Here is a 23839-nt window from a genome sequence, read left to right on the forward strand (position 1 = left end):
CGAGATAGCAAAAACAGGGATTTCGGTCAATTTTGTCTAGTTTTGAATACTGGTTTAAAAGGCTTTTTTTATATATTATTTTTAGCAATATTTGTATAGTTCATAGTACTTTTTTAAATTGATTTACAAGGAATGTTTTAAGTAAAGTATTACAACATTTAAGTAGATATCAAAATGCAACTATTTTTGAGAGAGGATCTGAATGTAAATAACGAGTTCACATTTTTACAAATTACAAAGTCTAAAATAATTACCAAGAACAACTTTGGTAAGTTTAAAAATTTAACATTTTTAAGTTTGAACTTATTTAAATTCATTTCATTTAAATATTGAATGTTTACATCAGTCACATTGTGTGCTCAACACGCGGCCTTCATACACATTTAAAAACAAAGCATGATGTAATATTAAGAAAACGAGATGCTGTTAAACCTCTTGGTGAATCTACTTCAATATCTGATACGCCTCCTCCAAAAGTTACTAAATATTTTTAAAAAAAATACAGAATACTCGCTGCCAGCAATCTCATCTAAAATGGCAGCACTTGATGGTCTTCCATTCAGACTTTTCATAACATCCAATGATCTTCAAAAATCATCAAAAAGCATTAAATTTAAGTCATAAACTTCCAAAATGAGCCTCGACTATACAAAAAATTGTCACTAGTTATAGAGAAACTATTATTTACAGTTAGTAATTAAAGAAATATCAGAATATATACTAAATGGAAAAGTTTTTAGTATTACTTTTGATGAGTGGACTTGCTTAAGGAACCAGCGATACATAAGTCTGAATCTTCACTCGGAGTCAGAGTTTCGAAATTTAGGACTTCCCTGAACCAATGGAGGTGTAGGGTTCCGATTCAAATGGAGGTTTACCTGAAGAAAAATGTGTCTTACTTTTAAGTGAAAAATTGAATCAGTATGGTTTGTCATTAGAAAAGAATATTGTTTGTTTAACAAATGATGGAGCAACAGTTATGCAAAAAATAGCCGAATTAATACCAGCTACTCAGCAGTTGTGTTTCGCCCATGCAATTCAACTTGCAGCTGTAGATGTTCTATATAAAAAAGAAATAACCGAAGAAAGAACCTTTTGCTTTAATGAATCAATAGACTTCGACTTTTAGTCAGATGAAGAAGAGTACAAAAACTATGATGCCTTTGAAAACATTTCAAATACATGCGAAGAAGGAGGATTACAATATACAAGAACAAGATACAAAAATAACACATAGTCATATTGGTCCCCTTATACAAAAAGTAAGGAAAATTGTGCAAATATTCAAACGTTCACCATAAAAAAATGAGGTACTACAGAATTATGTAAAGCTCGAATTTTTTGAAGAATACTTTTTTATTGCAGATTCCAAAACTAGATGGAATGGGCTATTAGAAAACCTCGAACGTTTTTACAAACTAAAGTCATGCATTCAAAAATTAGATGTAGGTTTAAAAATTCCCAGCGTCCACAATGACTTCCTAAGGACGTCTATAAGACGTCCGATTTCTCGTCTGTAAGACGTCCTTATTCGATCTCAGGTGAACGTTTGGAGGACGTCTTTTTCAGACGTCTAGAAGATGTCTTTTTCAGACGTCCTTAAGACGTCTGAAAAAGACGTCCTATAAACGTCTTTTTACGTCTGTACATCTAATTAGATGTACATCTATTAGTAGAGTCTGTACATCTATTAATAGATGTACAGACTTTAAGATTACTTATCACCTTTACATAGATTTTAAGAATCTACGTAAAAATGTAGAGACGTAAAGACTTTCTCAAGAGAAAGTCTTTAGAAATACTGTTATTTTTCCAAGCCTTTTATTTAATTTGATATGATTCTATCTAGTCATAGAGATACAAGCCTTTTATTTAATTTGATATGATTCTATCTAGTCATAGAGATACAAGCCTTTTATTTAATTTGATATGATTCTATCTAGTCATAGAGATACAAGCCTTTTATTTAATTTGATATGATTCTATCTAGTCATAGAGATACAAGCCTTTTATTTAATTTGATATGATTCTATCTAGTCATAGAGATACAAGCCTTTTATTTAATTTGATATGATTCTATCTAGTCATAGAGATACAAGCCTTTTATTTAATTTGATATGATTCTATCTAGTCATAGAGATACAAGCCTTTTATTTAATTTGATATGATTCTATCTAGTCATAGAGAGACCAAGAGAGACATAAAGAATTACAAATTTATAAAGGATAATAAATTTAAAAAATGCAACATTTAATTATATAGAATATAGTCAATGCCAATTAATATGAGAGGATTTTCTCTTCAATCGTTCGGAAGAATGTTTTATTATTGTTCCAATATCTATTAAATAGAATAAGAAAAAATTTATCAACAAAATCAGTGCATCAAAAAAAAAAAAAAAAAAAAAATTTTAATCATGAATTAATTGAATACAATAATAAGGTATGATCGATACCGGTGATTGCATTACATAGATTTACAAGCTCTTTAAATATTTTCTTTAAATAATTCATGCTGTATTCTGACAAAACATTGTCTGTTGTCAGTCTAAATATGCAAAAATATATTTCACTAGCAGTGCTTAGAAATTTTATATCTTAGATATTTATTAGAAAAATTCAAAATAGGGTAAATATATATCCTATTTTGAATTTTTCTAATATAAATATTTTTATTTAATATAAAAACAAATGAAAACGATGACTTATCTTCTGAAAAATATGTATTAGAATTAGCGTTAAAAAAAAACTTATGTTGGTAACATACGTGAGTAGAATATTTTTTGTTGCATTAGCTGGATTTTTACCGCCAACTGATGATAACTGTTTTACCTAAAACAAATAGATAATTTGATAAACAATTATAAAAAAAGTCAATTAAAAAAAGAAGCTATGACAATAACATAAAGGAGTAAATAATTATATTCAAGCATACAAAAGTACTGTATTGAATATCCCCGTCAGCAATTGCTTTTTCTAAAATAATAAGTTCGTCTGAACATTTACACTGTTTAAAAATTTCTTCTGCATCATTAGAGAAATGTGCAGTTCTATCAATCAACAAGTTCTTTATTTCAGCAAGTTGAAACGTAACTTTTTTCTGAATCTCTAAAAAGTAAAAAAACAATAATTTAAATAAAATTTTACTGATATTACAAACCAACAAAAGAAAACATGAAATAGAAACAAGCAACTTTACCTGCATCTGGTAAAGGATAAATCCTTTTGCAACTACTTGCTAAATCATTTGCAGTTTCAGGCTGCAATGGTCTGCTTGAAGAAGAAGAATCCATAACATTCGGTATGATATTTAATTCTTTAAAAAAACAATATAAAAAGTAAACTTAAAAAAAAACTAGGGACGTCAGGTCCCCAAAAGCTACACTTTCCTTGTAGTACACAAAAGCACATAGAACTAACCAGCAGTATGACTTAGTTTTCTTTGCAATGAGTTTATCGAAGGAATTGGTAGATCAACTATATTATGCTCTACATATATATATATATATATATATATATATATATATATATATATATATATATATATATATATATATATATATATATATATATATATATATATATATGTTAATAAAAAACATCAAATAATACGAATTCTCTAAATACAAATATTAATTTATTATGAGAAATTTTCGCTGGATTATGGTTACCAGCATCATCAGCTCGTAAAAATATTTTAAATTACAAAAAACGGTTAAAATTAACTGACGTCAGCAGTTGAATGGCTTCTTTCTTTTTTTTATATCCTTACGTAAAAACGTAAAAAATGGTGTCCAAAATTTAGTTTTAACAAATTGCCCATTATCCAGATTAATCCCGCCATTTAGAGGGAAACACTGGTGCCTCTGTATCTCAAGAGCCTCACGGACCTTCCGATCAAATTTTTTTGTCTCTACTTTAAGAGTATTTCTTTCAGTTTTGACACAATATTGAATTTCATTATATATTAGCATTTAATCAGAGCTAAAGTTCATAGAAAATTTTTGACACTATTAACCTAGAGCGAAACCATATATATATTAGCATTATATATTAGCATTTAATTTTTTTGCAAAAATGTGAAAGACACAAACTTATTCCGAAATCGTTACGTATCAACAGCCCTGTAAGTACAAAGTGAGCAAAGAGTATAGTTTTTCAGTTTAGATTAAAAATTTTGATTTGTATCAAAAACGATGCTAGAAAACGATATTTTTTCCTTATAAATGAAACTAAAAATCTCCAGCAAATTCTTAAGGTTACTCTTGATGAAATAGACTACAAAAAAATCGAACAAGTCACTGAGAAAGCCCGTGAAATAATGTTCAAAAAGTCAAAAGAAAGATTATTCAAAAAGTTTAACGTTCTTCTAAACGAATTTAAAAGTAACCACGGTAATAACAGCTGCAAGTTAACCACGTATACAAAGAACGCTGTTTTAAATTTATGCAGTACCGAGATTCCAAAACACCAAAACGATCTTCTTAATCTTGGCCCACACTTTGTACCTTCTTTGAGAAATATCCCTTATATGGACATTATTGCAATAACAGAGTCTTTTGCTTTAAAGCTGGAATATAACAACAAGATTGAAAATGCACAGGATTTGAGGAAAAATGTCTTAAAAGAACTTAAAATGGGCAAAAAATTAAGCCAAAATTTAACAAGAGAACAAAGAAAAGCACTTAAAGAAATTAAAGAAAGCAAACTTGTTGATATATATCCGTTTGATAAAGGTAATGGTTTTGTTAGAATAGAACACGAAAAAGCTTTAGAAAAAATTCGCGAACAGATTGGTCCAACAAAAGTTCTGAGTGAAGATCCTACTTATAGTTACGCGACTAAGATCAGAACCTATCTCTCACAACTTAATAAAAAGCAACGATTTTCAAAAACTGAATATGATAATATATATCCAAGTGACCCCATCCCACCTCGTATGTATGGTCTAATTAAAGCTCACAAACCTGAAAAATCCTATCCTATGAGAATAGTAGTATCAACAATCGGCACGCCTAACTATGGAATATCAAATTACTTAGTGAAGACAATACAACCTGTCTTGAACAAAAACAAAACACGTTTAAAAAACTCTCTTGACTTTATTAACAAAGCAAACTCATGGAATATAGAAAAAAATGAGATTCAAGTTTCATTTGATGTAGTAAACCTCTATCCATCAATTCCACTTAAAGAAGCTACTTTGATTCTTTTGGATCAACTAAATAAAGATGATTCCTACAAATCTTCTACTAAACTTACTATATCGGAAACTAAAAAGCTGATAGATCTTTGTTTACATCGATGTTATTTCTTGTGGAACGAAGAAATTCATGAGTTGGAGAATTCCGGTCCTATTGGCCTTTCGTTCATGGTCATACTGGCGGAATCTTTTCTACAATACCACGAAGAAAATGCTTTTAATATTGCAAAAACATTAAACCCTCCTCTTGATTTAAAATCCTATCTAAGATATGTTGACGATAGTCATGCTAGATTTTCAAAAATTCAGGAGGCAGAGCAATTCCAACTTATTTTGAATAAACAACACCCTGCAATACAATACACAATTGAAATTGAAAGCGAAAATAAAACTTTAAACTTCCTCGATGTAACGGTAATAAATAACACTAATGGTAATTACGAGTTTAAAGTTTACAGAAAAGAAGCCATTACGAATATTCAAATTAAACCTCACTCAAATCACGACCCCAAAATTTTAGGCGCAATATTTAAAGGTTACGTTCACAGAGCTTACTCCATATGCAGTGATTTACATTTACAAAACGAGATAAATTTTCTAATTCAAATGTTCAACGAAAATGGTTACGACAAAAGTCAACTGGTAAGTATTGCAAACCAAATTAGAAAAAATCGGTCTATAAATAAAAACAAATATCAATCCGAGTGTGACACCCTCCATACAGTTTCATTACCGTGGATACCATCACTCTCCCCAAAATTAAGAAAAATATTTAGAAAAGTTGGATATAGGGTAGTTTTTAAATCGAATCCCAATTTAAGATCACTGCTAACGTGTAAAAACAAATCTAAATTACCACGCAATAGCCAACCTGGAACTTACTTAATTGAATGCAACTGTTTAAAGAAATACGTTGGCGAAACGAAATTACAAATTAGAACTCGAACCCAACAACATCAAAAATTCTTAAATGAGGGCAAGTATCATCAGTCTGCAATAGCCACACATGATAAATCATGTTCAGAAGAAATTAATTGGGAGAGAACTAAAACTCTTAAAGTAGAGACAAAAAAATTTGATCGGAAGGTCCGTGAGGCTCTTGAGATACAGAGGCACCAGTGTTCCACTCTAAATGGCGGGATTAATCTGGATAATGGGCAATTTGTTAAAACTAAATTTTGGACACCATTTTTTACGTTTTTACGTAAGGATATAAAAAAAGAAAGAAGCCATTCAACTGCTGACGTCAGTTAATTTTAACCGTTTTTTGTAATTTAAAATATTTTTACGAGCTGATGATGCTGGTAACCATAATCCAGCGAAAATTTCTCATAATAAATTAATATTTGTATTTAGAGAATTCGTATTATTTGATGTTTTTTATTAACATTACATACACTCTTATACAAGATGTCAACATTCAAATCATATATATATATGTATATATATATATATATATATATATATATATATATATATATATATATATATATATATTATATTTATTCATGCATACATAACTTAGACTCTTTAAAATCATATACATAGTTGGCTTACCACATCACATCGTTAAGTAAAGTAGGGGAGAACCTTAATGAATGGGACGATTATTGAATGGGACAAACTCAAATTCTTATACAAGCATCGATGTAATGATATTCAAATTCCTGTAACAAAGAGTGATAGAAACAAGAACTCAACTGACCGACTCATCCATCCTATTGCTCTACGACCGTAATGACAATGGATGTTATCGTGTTTTCGAATGTAAAAAGTAATTTTTAAAAATGTTTTTTTTCTTCTGATTTTGCAACAATTTTTGAAGTTATGGAAAACAAAATTCCATGCTTAAATTCAAGCTTAATTAATGGTGATTTTGGTGTGACTAATCATTTTTGGATAAAGTGATGCGCATATTGAATGGGACAAAGTACTACCAATTGAATGAATTTAGTAAAGTATTATTTACAGCTCAGCAGAGGGATGCTGCTGCCCCTTAGTTTTATCCCCATGAGTAATGGGTATTATTTACACACTTTTATACTGCAATATTTTACTTAAATAAAAATAACTAAATAAAATATTTTAAAATGAGAAAGTTCTACTTTAATTGAAATTTATTTAGAGTTAAAATGTTTAAAGTTAAAAATATTTTTTGTGTGGTCTTTATGTATGTATCTATATATTTAACTACATTTACAATTAATAAACTAATTTGAAAAATGATTGAATAAATTACGTTTATTTTAAATTCTTTTATGTTTGTCCCATTCAATGAGACATACTTAATGAATGGGACAAATGTCTGCTCCAATAAAACTCTCTTTTTACCAATCGCCAAATGCAAATCCAATTTTTTTGTTTTACTATATCATTGAGCAAGAGTCGGTGGTTATCAAACATATTTAAATATATATATTAAACAATTTTATCTACGTTTAAAAATCATTTTGCAAAAACTGTCCCATTCATTGAGGTTTTCCCCTACATAGAACAACCCTATCATTGACTGGTAGTCATGCAACTTTCTTTTAATATCTACCTTACTTACAGTTTTTCTTTTGCCAATGTTAGACTTACATAAAAAATAAATTCCAACCATCTTTGAATCAAATGGATCAGGAAAGTAATTTCTTAATAGACTCTTTTGGAACATTTTACAAATAAAAGTAGTCATATCTAAAATACTTATTACAAAAACAATTTCTCCGGAATGGAGAAGAAAACAATTGTCTTTTTCATTTGTAGAAATTTTGGTCTTTATATCCTTTGAAAAGTTTATTGAATTATTTATTTCAAACTCATGAATGCGTTTCACAACTTGAGGTTTCGGATTATTTGCTTGGCGAATAAACCTTTTTAACGAATTTAAATAATTTTCAAAAGGAAAGCAAGAAATTTGATCTAAATTACATCCAAAGTTTGAAACATCGTTATGCAAGTGAACAAGACAGTGTAGATTATATGAATAAAAAGAATCGCTATACAACTCCCTACTACTTGCAACAAAATAGACCAGTAATTTATGAGCATATTCCAAATGGTCATTTCTGTAAGCATAATTCTTATTGCAACAGATAAAGATAAAAAATTAATAAAACTTGGTGAACTAACAGTTCCTTTAAGGGCTATTATTCCAGTGTATGTCAAGAACTGTCTGAACTCAGTTGCCTTCGATCTTCGTAGATCGCTTAGACCACGTGGCTGGCGTGCAAATTCTGATGGCATTTTTTCCATAATGCAATAAAATAGTGTCAGAGACTACATTTAACTGATTAAATGATATGCGACAACAACGAGGGCCTTTTTTTAAGTACAGAAGCAATCTTTTAACAACCCCTAAGCAAACTAAATCCATATAGTCAAAACAAAAATCTTTGATGCATTCAACACTGAAGTAGATTAAAGGACTAACAAGTAGCTGATGCACTGTATAAGCTATCTGCTTAAAATCCTGGCCTATCCTTGGTTCGCAGTCAAGATCATGAAAAACTATTCGATTTTCTATATTTACTCCATGAACTTTATATCTTTCACCTGCATCATCACCAGTATGACCCTTAATTCCCTTTAAAAACTGACGTGCTGGAGCATCACAAATAAATCATTTAAAATTTACATTAGATTTTTTGCCATTATAGTTTAAACCAAAAACCTCCAAATCACGATACTCGTCTAAAAATTCTTTTAAAAATTCCTCACAACTTTCAGGTTTGGAGCTACCGCAGTAAAGAGCTACAACAAATGGACCGGCAAGTTGAAAAGATGAAAGAATAGGCCAAAGTTGTGTGTTTGATGAGTTGAACAATGGTATACCATCTATGTTAATCAATAGATTAATTGTCTTCATGAGATGAAAACTCTTCTATCTTACTTTTTATTGAACTTTTTAAACCTATGTAAAAATAATCAACACCACATTTTTGTTTTAGAGGAACTTTTCTTGGTGTGCTAAATAAGGTTCTTGAATCTTTAGGCAAATCTTTGTGATCATGATTTTTAAATAATAGCAAGATATGATTTGTTGCTGCCATTGTAAGGTGATGTTCACATGCCCAAGATGAAAGTTCAGAGGCCAAGCTATCTTTATTGTGTACATCATAGTTTTCTGAGATATAAATGCTATTTACATCGCTAAAAATGGAAGATGAGGGTGAAACCTCGTCATTTAAATCCAGTCTTCCTTTTACTATTTCAACTTCTTCTTCAACTATTTAAACTTTTTTATCGGATGGTGAATCCAATAAAATGGTCTCTTCACAAGAATCGTGACAGTAGTTAAGAACTTCCTACTGGGTTTCATCGTTTCTTCGCCAGAGTCTTAAATAGTTTGCGTTAGACATTTCAGATATAAATTTTTATTATCTAAATAGATCATTAAAACTAATTTCCTGTTATTATTCTTCATCTCTTAGATAATGTTACTTACAATATCTAAGACACGAAGAATATTTACAGGAAATTGGGTGGGAAACGAATTCAACTTACTATTCTAATAGATGAATATTAAAACTTTTTAAAAAGTTCAAAAATGCCTATTTCTGAATGACAGAGAAAAGATTAAGAACCGGTTATTTCTTGGAAGAGATAAGTAAATGATTTTTTGGATAAATATTAATTTTATCAGTATCTTGTTTCAAAAACAGATGTTAGGGTTCAAACTAGTTTAAAGTTTATAACAGTTTAAAAAGCAAAAAAGCAGGTGATATGATAAATGGTGAACATACAGCAGATGAAATAACAATTAAAATTTTTTTGCTTCCTCAAACTCTAAAGGAAACAATTGAATTTAATAAGATACAGTTGATATATTAAACAATAATAAAAAAAGTTAAGCATATAACAAGACTTAGAGGTTAGAGTAAGTATACATTCGCAACTATACAATAAAGTTAGGGCAAGCTTTTTGGACTTCCGCAACAAAACCATAAAGTTTAGCTACATTAATGGCTAAACTTTATGGTTTTGTTGCGGAACACATACAATCGTAGAAGCAAGAGCAGAAGAAAGGTTGAATTCTAATAGAATAAGTGTTAATAAAGTATTACTCAAAGAATGAAGGGAGATCTCCATGTAAAAGTATACGGTAGAGAGACATAGAAAGAAGGGCTTGAGTTCGAATATACTCAAATTAGCCATGATCGGCTATGGAGATAAACTTAGTACTAAGGTCAATCAAAAAGTTCATATAATCAATTTTTTTTATAACAAAGAATAAGCATAGAACAATTAAATTAAGAGTGGATCATAAGTAAGCACCATGCTTCAAAATAATTTTATTTAAATCTGTTTTCAGTTTTTCCAGTTGCCGTTGCATATGATCACGTGAATGAGACCTTAAGTTTGTCTCCATGGCTTCTTGAACCTCTTCCTTTGTCTGAAAATCCAAATCCTTGCTATAAAATTCAAATGAAGAGAAAGCATATCTGTCCAACAAGTTAAAGTCGGGGCTATATAGAGGTTGAATGACACGGGTGACTTTTTTCTCAGCAAGATAGTCTCTGACTGCAGCAGACACATGTGGCCTGGCATTATCGTGCTGAAGGAGCATTGTGTTCCATGTTACTCTTTTCATGCCTTTGTTGATAAAATTAGAATGCATATTTGATAGGAAAAGCATGTACACTTCTGAATTGACCGATTGTCCATTTGGAAGTACCTCAACATAGGCCTTGCCATTAAATGAGATAGCGCAAATTGATATACTTTTTGCATCAAATTTTGATCTCCTGATACGTTTCGCAGCTTCTTCACCCTTTGAAATCGAAGCGCGATTACTGCGTTTGCACCCGATCGATATGTGGTAAATCCACTTCTCATTAACAACAATTAGACGTTGTTCAACATTCAATTCATCTCGTAGGATTGTCAGAAATTTATGCGCAAATTCAACCCAATTTTGTTGATTTGCTTGGGTGAGGCCATATGGAATCCATTGTGAACAAATTGATCTTTTCATCAATTTTCCGGTGTTTATTGAATAAACTGAACCAAAAGAAATGTTTACGACAACACAAATTTGCTCTATTGTTAAAAATTTGTCTTCATCAAGCAGTTGTTGAATGATCTCAATGTTGTCTAAAGTTGTTGAGGTACTAGGTCTACCTGACCTCAATTCATCTGAAAACTGACTATAATCACTTATGTTTGATGTTTGAATGTAAGTTGCATCCTCACCCCAGACAGTAGTTATGAATTTGTGAGCATCAGATGGAGACTTCTAATTACGGCGACAAGTCTCAATTAACAATCTAATACCAACTTTGTCAATTTGCAATATAGCTTTAATTATTTAAATGATCTAAATTTAAAAATATCTATTTTATCAAGCATATATATACATAAGTTAATGTTAAGAATATCTATTTTAAATTTTATTGGCAAGAATATTGAAACACGAATTATACGAACTTTTTGTGTATACTAATATAAATGCACATACTAATATAATATACTATGCACATACTAATAATATAAAACACATAATAATATAAAATGCACATACTGATATAAATAAATATATTTATAAAAATGCACATATGTAACAGAACAACAGTACCGTGATATAATAGAATACTACTGCAACAGTAGAGATAAACAACTGACGACAATAATGTGAAAAGCAATAATAGCAATAATAATATAAGGACTAATAATAAAAACTAATATTAACAACAAAAAGCAATAATAAAATTAATAATAATAATATAAATAATAATAATAAAAATAATAATATTGATAATTGTAATTACAATAATAAAAATAATAGAAATATTAGTAATAATCTAACTACTAATAATAATGATAATAATAATAATAATAATAATAATAACAATAATAATAATAATAATAATAATAATAATAATAATAATAATAATAATAATAATAATAATAATAATAATAATAATAATAGTAATAATAATAATAATAATAATAATAATAATAATAATAATAATAATAATAATAATAATAATAATAATAACAATAATAATAATAATAATAATAATGATAATAATAATAATAATAATAATAATAATAATAATAATAATAATGGTAAACCATAATAGGGATTTTTAAAAAGGACTTTTTTGTAAATGGTAACAAATTACCATTTATTAAAAACTATTTTCCATAGTTTTTAATAAATGGTAATTTGCTACTATTTACTAAAAAATCCTTTTGTTACTCGAAATTTTATTCTTTTAAATAATTTGACACTAATAATGGACCTCCCTTCCCCGTTTTCGCCTTAATGGTGGTCAGAAGAATAGAGTTATCTTTATTATGGGTAATCAAGTTTTTTATGAAGACCTTTTATCAGAATAATAAAATGTAAAACAATGATTTACATGTATAAGAATTTTTTTTTTTAAATATATATAAGAATTTAACATGGATAAGAATTTCCTCTTACCTCAAAGAGTTGCAAATGCAAACTAAGCTAATTAATTAGTTAAACACCTTATAAAATTTAAGTAACTCGATATATGACAAATGCGCAAAACTGCAATATTCACCCCCCGTTTGAATAGATCCCCTAAGTTACGTACAACAAATTATTAGGCATAAAATAGAGAAAATTTTTTAAAAAATTTAACTAATTGCATATATTTATATCATTTTAACTGACAAAAACTTACAAAAAATGGTAATCAGGTTTTTTTTTTATAAACCGTATAAATAAGTCAATCGTAAATCTTAAAGAAAAAACAAAATGGAATTATGATACCATAATTACAACAGCAACAAAAAAAAACAAAAAAAAAACACCAAATAAAAACTAAAAAATCGATTTACCTTCTTATAGCAACCTATTTTGACGTAGCAGTTGATAATAACATTTATCGAAAATGAAACTATAAAATCTATTTCGAAGTACCAAAGGATTAACAATGCTAAAAAAAAAAAAATAAAAAAATAAAAAAAATTCAAATTAAGATATAAATTGCATTTATAGCAAGATCAAGGTTGCATACTCTCTCATACACATTACGCTGAACATTAACAGACATTACTATGGTATTCCAGAATAATTAAAAAATCCTAGACAACACAACCTAGCTCTAAAGCAATAACACCTCCTGGCACTAAATGTTGCCGAGTCACACCTCTGCTATAAGTACACCACTTTGCTGGCAAGGTTATTAATCTTGCTCAACAAAATGCCAAGTCACACTACTTTGAAAACATGGAAACAACATAACTTAAACATGTATACAACTATACAAAACTATGGTTTTATATAACACATATAAACACATTTTATAGCAATATTAAATGACAGATATATTTATCAAAAACTATGAAAAAAAAATTTAAATAATAAATAAGGTTGTAGATATAAAATGTGCTCAAAACCTAATAACAGTAAATTTTCAAAATAAAACTCTAAAGACTATAAATTATGAACATTAGAAAATATAACATTATTTGTATAACACTTTTCACCTACCATACCTTGAATGAGATGTTTATCAATTTTGAAAAACAAACTACTAAATGCTCTAGTTCATGAACATGCAAAATATAGTTGACCATGAGAGAAACACAGTTTTTTGAGATATACCCCAACTCTATCAAATGTTTGATCTTGACTTTTGTTAATTGTCATTGAGTAAGCCAATCTGACAGGTAACTGACGACGTTTCAGAACAAAAGGTAAATTAGAATCTGATGGAGCATTTAATCAGCACTTAAATAAATTTTGACCTCACCCGGCAGACATTCAAGCACTTCTTCATTGATTGATAATAATCAACATTAGAAGGTGTTAAAATCACGCGTTTAAAATAATCATTTTGTTCAGCATCTCCAAAATTCTTTTCAACAATCGATTCATTTCCTCTAATAATTCACTGATTTGGTATTTCAATGCATCTTGTAAAAGGATCCTCCTCTTTGACAGGTATTGTTCCATTACCAAGTGTTAATAGCCGTTGGGAAAATCACCTTCCCCATCTTGTACTCTCATATTTTCAGTTAATGCAAACTTCTGCATCTATTGCCAATGCAAAGAACATTTTATACACAATTCTACTATTTCAGCTGGTTGTCCTCTTTTCATAACAGGCAGAGTTAGCCTAAAGTCATCATCAAAAAGAATGATTTTTTCACCGAACGGAGAGTTGCTGTTGCAAATATCTTTTAACAACCTATCAATTGCATTTGATTGTTTAAATGTTCATGTAAGACATTATACTGGTTGTTTCTCAATTTGTTTAGGTTATTTCTGATGAAAGCAAGGCGCTTGCCATTTTAACATACGCATCAACAGGATATTGCTGAAACAATTTTTTGCCATAAAAGAGTGAAGAAAAAAATTGTCTAACTGAAAGTTTATAAATGTAATACTGAGATAATGTAAAATGATTTCTAACCAATATAGCACGTTCAGGGTTGTGACATTGCAAAATAATTTGTATTTGGTTTTAAGGAATGATTGAAAGCAGTGATTTTTAATAAAATTACCTATGTACCATTTTTAACAATAGACACCAACATGAAGATAAGCAAATGCATATTAACTCAAAAGATAATAAAAAAACATCACAGCAACAACATACAACAAAAGCGCACACCATAAGTTTATATAATATGTAAATAATATAACTTAAGTAAGATAATATTCATATATAACAAAACATTAGTAACATTACACAAAATGTTATTAAAATATATTATTATATATTTTTAGAATAATCTTTAAAAATTAAGGCTGGAAAACAGCTAGACCTAAAGCAGTAAAGTTTGACACTAAACTCTATCGTGTAACCCTCTATTAAAAGTACATCACTTAGCTGGCAAAGTTGACAAATCTTGCTCTGCGTTTACCAAGTCACAGCATTTTGAAAACAAGCAAACAACATAATATAAACATATGTACAAACTATTAACACAATAAATGTGCTTACATATGTATATAAGGTTGAATATATACCTTATATACATATCTAAACATACTTTTAAAACAATTAGAACACATATGAACATATACACAAACAATAAATAAACACTTCACATTATTATAAAAACACATTGATAAAACAACTATAAAGCACTTATTACCACATACACATTCATATAAAAAAAGCATATATGCAAAAATTAAACGTGTGCAAACAAAATTTTAGAAATGACGCGAGAAAATTTAAAAAGATAAAAAATATATATTGACAAACATTACTCTTTACCTTCTTTTTTTTCTTCATAAGAACTGTAATCCTCTTAACAAAATTTAACCTTTACACACAATAACATGTGACATACCTTGTCAGTCTTGGCACAAAATTTTAATCAATTTTTCTAAATTTTCTAAAAAAGAACAAAAATAGTTAACAGCATCACAGAAATTTCAAAGTAGTAATAACCATTTTATGGAAATAGCATTAGTATAACTTTAAATAACATCCATACCCCTATTTTCCTTCTAAAAAAAAAAATTAATAAAAATAAAACTGCTAAAAGAAAAACTAAAACAAACGAAATATTAACGATTTAAAAAACGCCGTGGATAGCATACCGAAAGTTGGTAGCCAAAAATAAATTCTTATCCAACCGAAAGTCCGTTTCATTGGCTAAGATATTCACGTGTCAAATCAACCAATAAAACAAGCTTTCGGTAGAATAAGTAATTTTAAATAGACTGCCGACTGTCGGTAGTAATGCAGAAGAATTGGCGATATATTTTTCATTAATGAAAACTTTTTTTAATACTTTCCTGTATTCTAAAAAAAATTATTTGTTTTGAAAAAAAAATAAGTTGCTCAAATTGCTATTATGGCTCGACCCTGTTTGGAGATAATTTCGATAAATACATTTCGCGTTAATATTATTTTGTGCTATCTCCATATTTTAGTAAATACAATTTAAACGTTTTGCGAAAAGCAAATGAATTACAATAAATTACTTTTAACTTAGGGATTTAAACGCAAATATAGAAACCTAAAACACTTCGTTGGAAAACTTAAATGGATGGGATGATATAATTAGCTTTCTTATTGCTACTTTGACAGAATTCAACTGATATTGCTTCTGGAAGGATGGGCAGCTTTTAACAAGAGCTATATATATTTAAAGAAAATCATTTCTATCTAAAAAGATTTATTGAAAATAAACAAACATAGTTTTTAATACGAATAACATGTTAATAACAGTTTGAATGAACCTTATACAAATTAAAACTGAATGTTGAAAAATAACATAACTAAAGTATATAAATAAAACAATTAAAATTAAACTTGCTTCCGGATGAAGAGTTGAAAAAAAACTACTTAAATAATATTTTATAGAAACAAACATCTACAGCTGGCATGTATAGGTACATAGAAACAATGTCTTTTACTTTCTCACTAGAAATTTTAATATTATGTCGAAAACAAGATGCCAATGGAATTGATGGTTCTTCAAGATTACTTCCTGATCCTCTAGTGTTTTTTGGCTTAGACAGCCGTACCTCCTTATAAATATCTGTAAAACGATTCTTGAAGTACACATTACCAGGAGCATTAGACCTATATACAAGTGTTTTGACATTAAAGTATGGAACCTTTTTGTAGTTCATAAGACAGGCAATTTTTGAGAAATTTTTAATGTCCTTTTTTTGCATTTGGTATACAAAAAATGGTTTACACTGGTTAACATTCAATATTGCTTTTACCAACTGGGGAGGGCTGAATATTTCTGCCGAATGTAATGATTTCTCAATCTGACTATGTATATTATCACATTCTTGAATGGAGCTTTGCCCTGGCTCACAATACTTTTGTTCAATAATTTTAATATTTGGATGATCAATAAGAAACTCACGTAATGCAGGTGACATATGACTGTTTCTATTTTGTGGAACACAAGAATCAAACCAAAGTAAAAACTTGTCAGTATTAGGAAGATCCTTGTAAACTTGATTAAGCATACATATCAAAGCACTGGCAATATCGTTACCGGAACGACCAGACATACCTTCATGCCCATAATACACAATATGCTTTTTTGTTCAGCGAAGAGTCACCTGTTAAATTATAAAAACTGAGCTTTCTTTTATAAAAGAATTTTCCCACTTTACTTTTTGGCAAGCTCAAGACATTTTGTAGATCAATACAAACTATGGTTGTGGTAGGGGACTTCAACTTTCGATCCTTATCTCTCTCAATCTTTGTTTCATTTTTTGATGCAATATGCTTGTTATACTTTTGGATTTGTTCTTCACTTGCATTTTCAATAATGCAAAATTGGTAGCTTGTATCACATAGATCTTTTTTTGGCTTTTGAAATTCAATATTAAATTTGGTGTTAAAAATATTGCGGAACATACATTCCTTTGCTGGTAAAATTTTATATTGAGTGCAATATGTTAAATACAAATCATAAAGTTTCTTCAAATTTAATGAACAATCAAAGTATTGTTTGCAGGATATGCTTCGACAATAATGTGACTCAACTCGTGGAAACAAGTTAATATGGTTTTCTATACTCTGTTTAGTCATTTCAAGAACTTATTTTTTACAATGTTTCCCCCATTTTGTAGGGGCAGGAATACCAGTTTCAAGCTTATTTTCATGATAGTATGATATTTGCCTGCTGCTGATTTCTAATGTAGACAAATACAACACCTTAAATACACGATGTTTGACATTATCAACAAAGAAATTGTAAAAATAAGTATATTTTCTTCTTGATTTGCGAACTTTATTGATCTGAGTCGTTTTTTTATCTAATCGCTCAGTAGTTTTACTAAAAAAGTGTTGCTTTTCAATCTGAGACATTCCCCACAATCCATTGAATAATTTTTTTCACTCGTCTTCTGAAACTTTCACGGAACACTTAAACTTGCAACAATTTCCACAATCTTTTTTATTTTTAATACTTTTTAGTTGAATAACCTTGCCCCTGGTATTTATATATTCTTTTCCTGATTGCCTAAGTCGCTTTCTTTTTGACTGTTTCCAGTTATAACAGTTTGCCTGACGTTTTCTCGTTTTCCCACCGTGCGGAGGTAATCGCAGTTGACCAGCAATTGAAGGATGTGTTGAAACATAGGGAGTAACCATGATATTAACTTGTTGTGGGTAAACTAAAAATAAAAATGAAACCTAAAAAAGTTATGCTATTCAAATAGGTAAAAATAAGACAATTTCTTCCACATACGAAGCAATTCATTTACATTTGAGTCTTAATTTATTTGGTATATACAACGTGTAATAATGATTATATATATATATATATATATATATATATATATATATATATATATATATATATATATATATATATATATATAAATAGAGTATTCTATAAAATAGAGTATTCAATGTTCTTAAAAGAACAGAGCAATAATAAATTATTAATATATATGAGACCGTCAGCTTCAAAACCGGCCCTTTGCACTAAAGCAAGTTTTACAGGATACACTTTTTTTTTTGTGCAAATAAAAAAATTAAAAAAAACATATACACTTCATGTTTAGTCACTAATGAATGGTTTTCTATGTGAATATCAGTAATTGTGATAATCATTGAATAGAAATATTTAATTAAAGGGCATTTTTTTCAAAAAAGAGCCGGTTTTGATCCAACCACTGCACATTTTAATAAAATTTTAATTGTTTTGTGATTAATTTCGTTGGAACCCATGGTTATTTAAAGTCCACCGCGATTTCACACGCTTTTCAGTATATTTACGCCATCTATGGACAATGTTAGAAAACTCTCTCCCCCCTTTTTTTTAGCAGGATAGCCTGCTAATGTTTTTTAAAAAGTTAAATATATTTCGAAATAATTTTTGTCATGCATTAAATTTCTATTAAAATGCAATAACGTAACTAATTATTAGTGGTCATAAAAATTGAAGAAATACCTGCATCACATGTCATATAAGTTAAGCTACCTGGGTTTTATAGTAGTTTATTATGGTTCTTGCAATATGGTGTTATTTAATAAATTTATGGTGTACATAAAACTTCTGCTAGACATGTATAGGCCACAAATACATGTGTAAACAACATTTAAAAGATTAAATTTACTTATGTAATAATTAGCAAGACAAAAATTATATAGCTTTCTTTTTTTTATATGCACCTTAAAAAACACATTAAAAAGGCAAGTCAATGTCATAATAAGAAATTCTTTACAATAAAATAGTTTTAAATTCACAAAATTTAAATTACTAAATCCTAACATCAGCATCATCAACATCAGATGATCCATCTTCACTACAGCACAGCTCATTATTTTCTTCTGATTCACTGTCCTGATCAGAGTCAATGCCATCTATTTCCTCTTTAGGTATGATTTTATTGTAAAACTCAAGATTTTGATCTTGTCTTCAATCAACACCATAATGAGAGTTCAATAATTTTTCTACATCCTTTATTTTCTTCGGGTTAATTTTAATTTGTGAATGAATGATTGGTAAATTAATTGAATTAAAATTTTTACCTTTCTTGATCAATGACTTAAAAGCATTAACTTCTACTGTATAAAAAGGTTCACCTCTCACCTCAATAATTCTTGGTCTTTTTAACAAATGATTCTTTTACAACTAGCTATTTTGAAATGCCAAGAAACATTATTTCTTAGAACTGTTTTCAAATAACTTTTCCAATCAAAAATTTCATAATCTTCTCCTAAATGGAAAACTGCAGAATGTTTTTCAATGACCTCCACATACTCTTTGGGGCTAACAATGATCTCCTTCTTATTGATGACCTTTTCAATGGTGCCAAACACCCTATCTGGTGGGATAAAGGAGTGACCTGTCACTGGGAAATCCAGTTCCACTGTTTGAATATGAGGATAAGCTTTATTGTGGAGCCAATAACTAATCATAACAATCATTACTGTATTCTTATTTTGCCCAGGGCATCCATCACAGCACAATCTGACTCTTTTTATGTTGCTAGACATGCTTAAATTATTCAGAGAAAAATAAAGAGCAGATGCAATTTCATTTGATCCCTTAGATTGTTCCCCCTCTATCCAATAGTGAGAATCAATATTTTCTTTGTTAAATGTATTATGAGAGCTCCCTTTCACAATTGTAAAATTATAAAAGTTAAGTTGCCTCCTATAATATGCAGCTTGATCTGATAGTTTAGATAAGACATGGTTCTTCTCACAATCAAATGAGAGGGTAACAAGGTCATCACTTTCTTCTCACAGCTTGTCAAAATAAGCATCAGCTCTTTGGCAATGGATGTTTAATTTTAAAACTATTTTTTCTCTGGCTTGGAGATCTTTTGTATTTTTGATTCTAGTTTTAAGTTCAGAACATGCAGAGCAGGTGTCAACTCTAGGGGTCCCAAAACCTAGATTATACTCTGTATTGAATATATTAGTAAAAAACCATTTGGTAACTTTTAAATGACTATCACACTTTTTGTTATACATCCTCCACATTGCAGCGGTTGAGAGTTCAGCTGGTAAGTACTGCCTACATTTTGAGTGTGACCTACAGTAGTGCTTTTCACTAACTTGAAATGATTCTATGAATTTATTTACTTTCTCTTTTTTCTCAACAAACTTCTCTGCTTCCCTGTCTCCACCTCTACTTTCTTTGGCTGAAGTACCAGATTTGTGATATCTACTGATAACTCCAAGAAGTCTATGTTTTTTTATGCCTAATATTCCTAAAAATGTTCTCCTACAAACTGGTATTCTTATAGAGGAAGAGAAAGCCTTTGTAACAAAATATTTTACAGTAAATTCTCTTTTCCTATTTGATTCACCATTAACACGTTTCGGCTGTAGGGATGAACAATGCTTCAAAATAAAGTTGTCCTGGTCCATTTTCTTACTTGTTTGATAAAATCGCTCATTGAAAGTGATGACATCACTCTGTGACAGGCAGTGACATTGGAAAGCACCCAATTTGTGCTTGCATGAAGGGATTTTTGGTGGACTCTTCTTTGAATACCTGCAGAAAAATAGAAGTTAAAAATTAATAAACATAATTACAAATAATACTTCATCAGTAATGCATACCTAGCTTTCTTCTCCCTTGCTCGTTTTGTGTTTTCGGGGTCTGCCACGCGTTTGCGTGACTGCAGTCTGCTTGTTTTTTTTACTTTTCGATCGTTTTCTATCGTAAGAAGTCTGTTAATGTTTAGTTAATTAATATTTCATAAACATTTTCTACTTTTTCTATTACTTACAAGACAAATCATGAAGAATTTGCAATTTCCAGAGGATAAAAGCATTAAAAACGAAAGTATTTTCAATATCAGCTGTTGCGATCACGTGGTATGATAAGTGCTTTCCTATTGGCTGAAATAATAAACTGGTTTTGAAGCAGCTGCGCAAACAAAAAGAGCCGGTTTTGCACCATTTGCTGAATTTTACATAGTAAAAACTATAGGATTGAACAGATTTTCCATCATTTTTTTAATTTTTCAATATAGTGCAAGCCATTACGAAACATTTGGTGTGCTTCATTTAAAATCGAAAAAAATGTCAAAGGGCCGGTTTTGAAGCTGATGGTCTCATATATATATACATATATATATATATATATATATATATATATATATATATATATATATATATATATATATATATATATATATATAAAATGTGTTATCATCTTATTGACGGTCTCATATATATATATACATATATATATATATATATATATATATATATATATATATATATATATATATATATATATATATATATATATATATATATAAATGTGTTATCATCTCATTAGAACCTCACGGATTCTGTTATATATGTGACATACACACACTAGTGCATATGTCACATATACAAGAAAATCCGTGAGGTTCTAGAAAGATGATAACACATTTTCTACTAAAATAATGTGCTGGATTTTTTTAAATACTAAAAACAGCCGATTAGCACTAGAATATATAAGAAAATACCTGTATTTTGGTTTATTACTCCAAGATCTACATTAATATTTTCCGCCATTTTAAAATTTTAAAGAGGAAATAAACAAGAACACGTATTATTTTATGCGATTTATAAACAATTTTATTGGTTGTTGGAAATAGAACAAAACTATCGCTATTTTGCACATAAAACAATCGGTTACACCTAATTTGACACTATTTAATTTTTTTTTTTCAATTTTAAAAGTAATACAGCTAGAAAGAAAATATAACAAAAAAAGAGAAAAAGGCATAAACTCATTTTTTTCAAATTTCGAGATAGAACAAAATAATTCTAACCTGACGAAATGATCTTACCAAAAAACAAGAAAAGGAATGTTGAGAAAATGGGTGGGTAGGTTGAGGAAATGTAGCAATTCTTATGTTTTAGCTTAATGCACCTAAGTACTTTTCCTACATATTTGCATATTTATATACATATTATTCCTAAACTATAGACTACTTAAATTATATTTAGCTTATGATTCCAATTTTCTTATCTTTTTGTTATCATAATGATTTTGTTATCATGACAGCAAACTAAGTTAAAAACTTTTGTATTTTTAAGACAATTAATATTATTTAATGGTCTTATTATAGAACATAAATAAACTTTAAAACCATTTTATGTCTTAAAACCTTATTCCTTTTTTATTTCTTTGTGAATATGCTCTTTCAAAAAATCTTTTAAATTCATTTTTTATAACATCATTTTTAAGATTTGATAGAAAATAAAGGTATGAATGAAGAAGATTTGAGTTTTCACACCAGTTTTTTCCATAGTTGTTAATGTCTTTTTTTTTAAGTAAGATCTCTCTAAAGTAACATAATTTAACATAATATAAGATGGAAAGAACTTTTTTTAAAAACTTTTTTCAACTTGAATACTTCAATACTATTGATTTACTTTTCATTTCAGTTTGCTTCTTTTTATGTTCATTAGCTTTTTGTATGCTCTGCTGTGAGATGATTCCAATAACTTTTTTATGTTTCGATTAAATCTTTTAAATGCTAACAAGTCTATTCCAAGAAACCTCATGAAAGAAGATATCATTCAAAATTTAAACGGAGTATATGCTATCTCAATTGATTGGGTGGGATTAAAGCTTTACTGGACTCTTCCAAAAGATAATCTTATTGAGGTTTCTGAGCTTGATGGAAGTAACATGCTGCAACTTGTGAATGCTAACAAACCTTTTGCTCTTGTTGTAGATCCATCTCTAAGGTGTTTTTCCTTTCCAAATAATTTAAAGTTATTTAAAAAATGCATCTCAGTTGCTCTTTTAAATTATTGAAGCTTAATTTGGTTATTAAGTTGGTATTTTGATTCAGTTTTTTGTCTAATATTTCAATTTGATATATGCATATTATATATTATAATTAAGGAAAAGTTGATATGTTAACTTTTGAACTTTTAAACTAATATCAAAATGAAACTTTCATAAAATTGGTTGATTGAGATCCTATTCAAGTAACGCATCATTTTTTAGTTGGCTTTGTTGCATGTTTTTTAATATTACAATTGATGGTAGCACTATTCTGTTTGATAATTATTTGATGTGCTTTTTTGTAGCAAAATGTTCTTGTATTAGCTGGAAATTGGATTTATTTGGGTCATAAGCATAGATGGAGAAAAATCTACAAAACATATTGTTTACAAATCACATCAAATTTTACTATACACACTGGTGCTAGATTTTCCAACTGAGATGATTTATTGGTTTGATTTGAATAATATATATTGTGTTG

The 23839-nt window shown here is 28.8% G+C and overlaps 2 protein-coding genes and 2 pseudogenes across 2 annotated transcripts; 1 reads left to right on the forward strand and 3 right to left on the reverse strand.

Annotated features, from left to right (window-relative positions):
* Positions 1-2269: 2269 nt before the first annotated feature.
* Positions 2270-3822, reverse strand: LOC149893648 (uncharacterized). The gene is made up of 7 exons (XM_090071581.1): positions 3819-3822; positions 3420-3476; positions 3199-3315; positions 2935-3107; positions 2767-2831; positions 2456-2547; positions 2270-2340 (listed from the first exon to the last, which is right to left on the reverse strand). The coding sequence occupies exons 1-7, from the start codon at positions 3820-3822 to the stop codon at positions 2270-2272; spliced, it is 579 nt and encodes a 192-aa protein (XP_089927707.1).
* A 498-nt stretch (positions 3823-4320) lies between these two features.
* On the forward strand, positions 4321-6041 carry LOC149893649 (uncharacterized). The gene is made up of 2 exons (XM_090071684.1): positions 4321-5844; positions 6024-6041. The coding sequence occupies exons 1-2, from the start codon at positions 4321-4323 to the stop codon at positions 6039-6041; spliced, it is 1542 nt and encodes a 513-aa protein (XP_089927810.1).
* A 714-nt stretch (positions 6042-6755) lies between these two features.
* Positions 6756-9545, reverse strand: LOC149893650 (uncharacterized; annotated as a pseudogene).
* Positions 9546-10447: 902 nt separating this feature from the next.
* Positions 10448-22130, reverse strand: LOC149893651 (uncharacterized; annotated as a pseudogene).
* Between the last annotated feature and the right edge of the window lie 1709 nt (positions 22131-23839).

The sequence above is a fragment of the Hydra viridissima genome, unplaced genomic scaffold (genome assembly GCF_058129835.1).
Source record: "Hydra viridissima isolate aposymbiotic clone 2 unplaced genomic scaffold, HvirCarnegie_v1 scaffold_1, whole genome shotgun sequence".
In the NCBI taxonomy this organism is placed as follows: domain Eukaryota; kingdom Metazoa; phylum Cnidaria; class Hydrozoa; order Anthoathecata; family Hydridae; genus Hydra; species Hydra viridissima.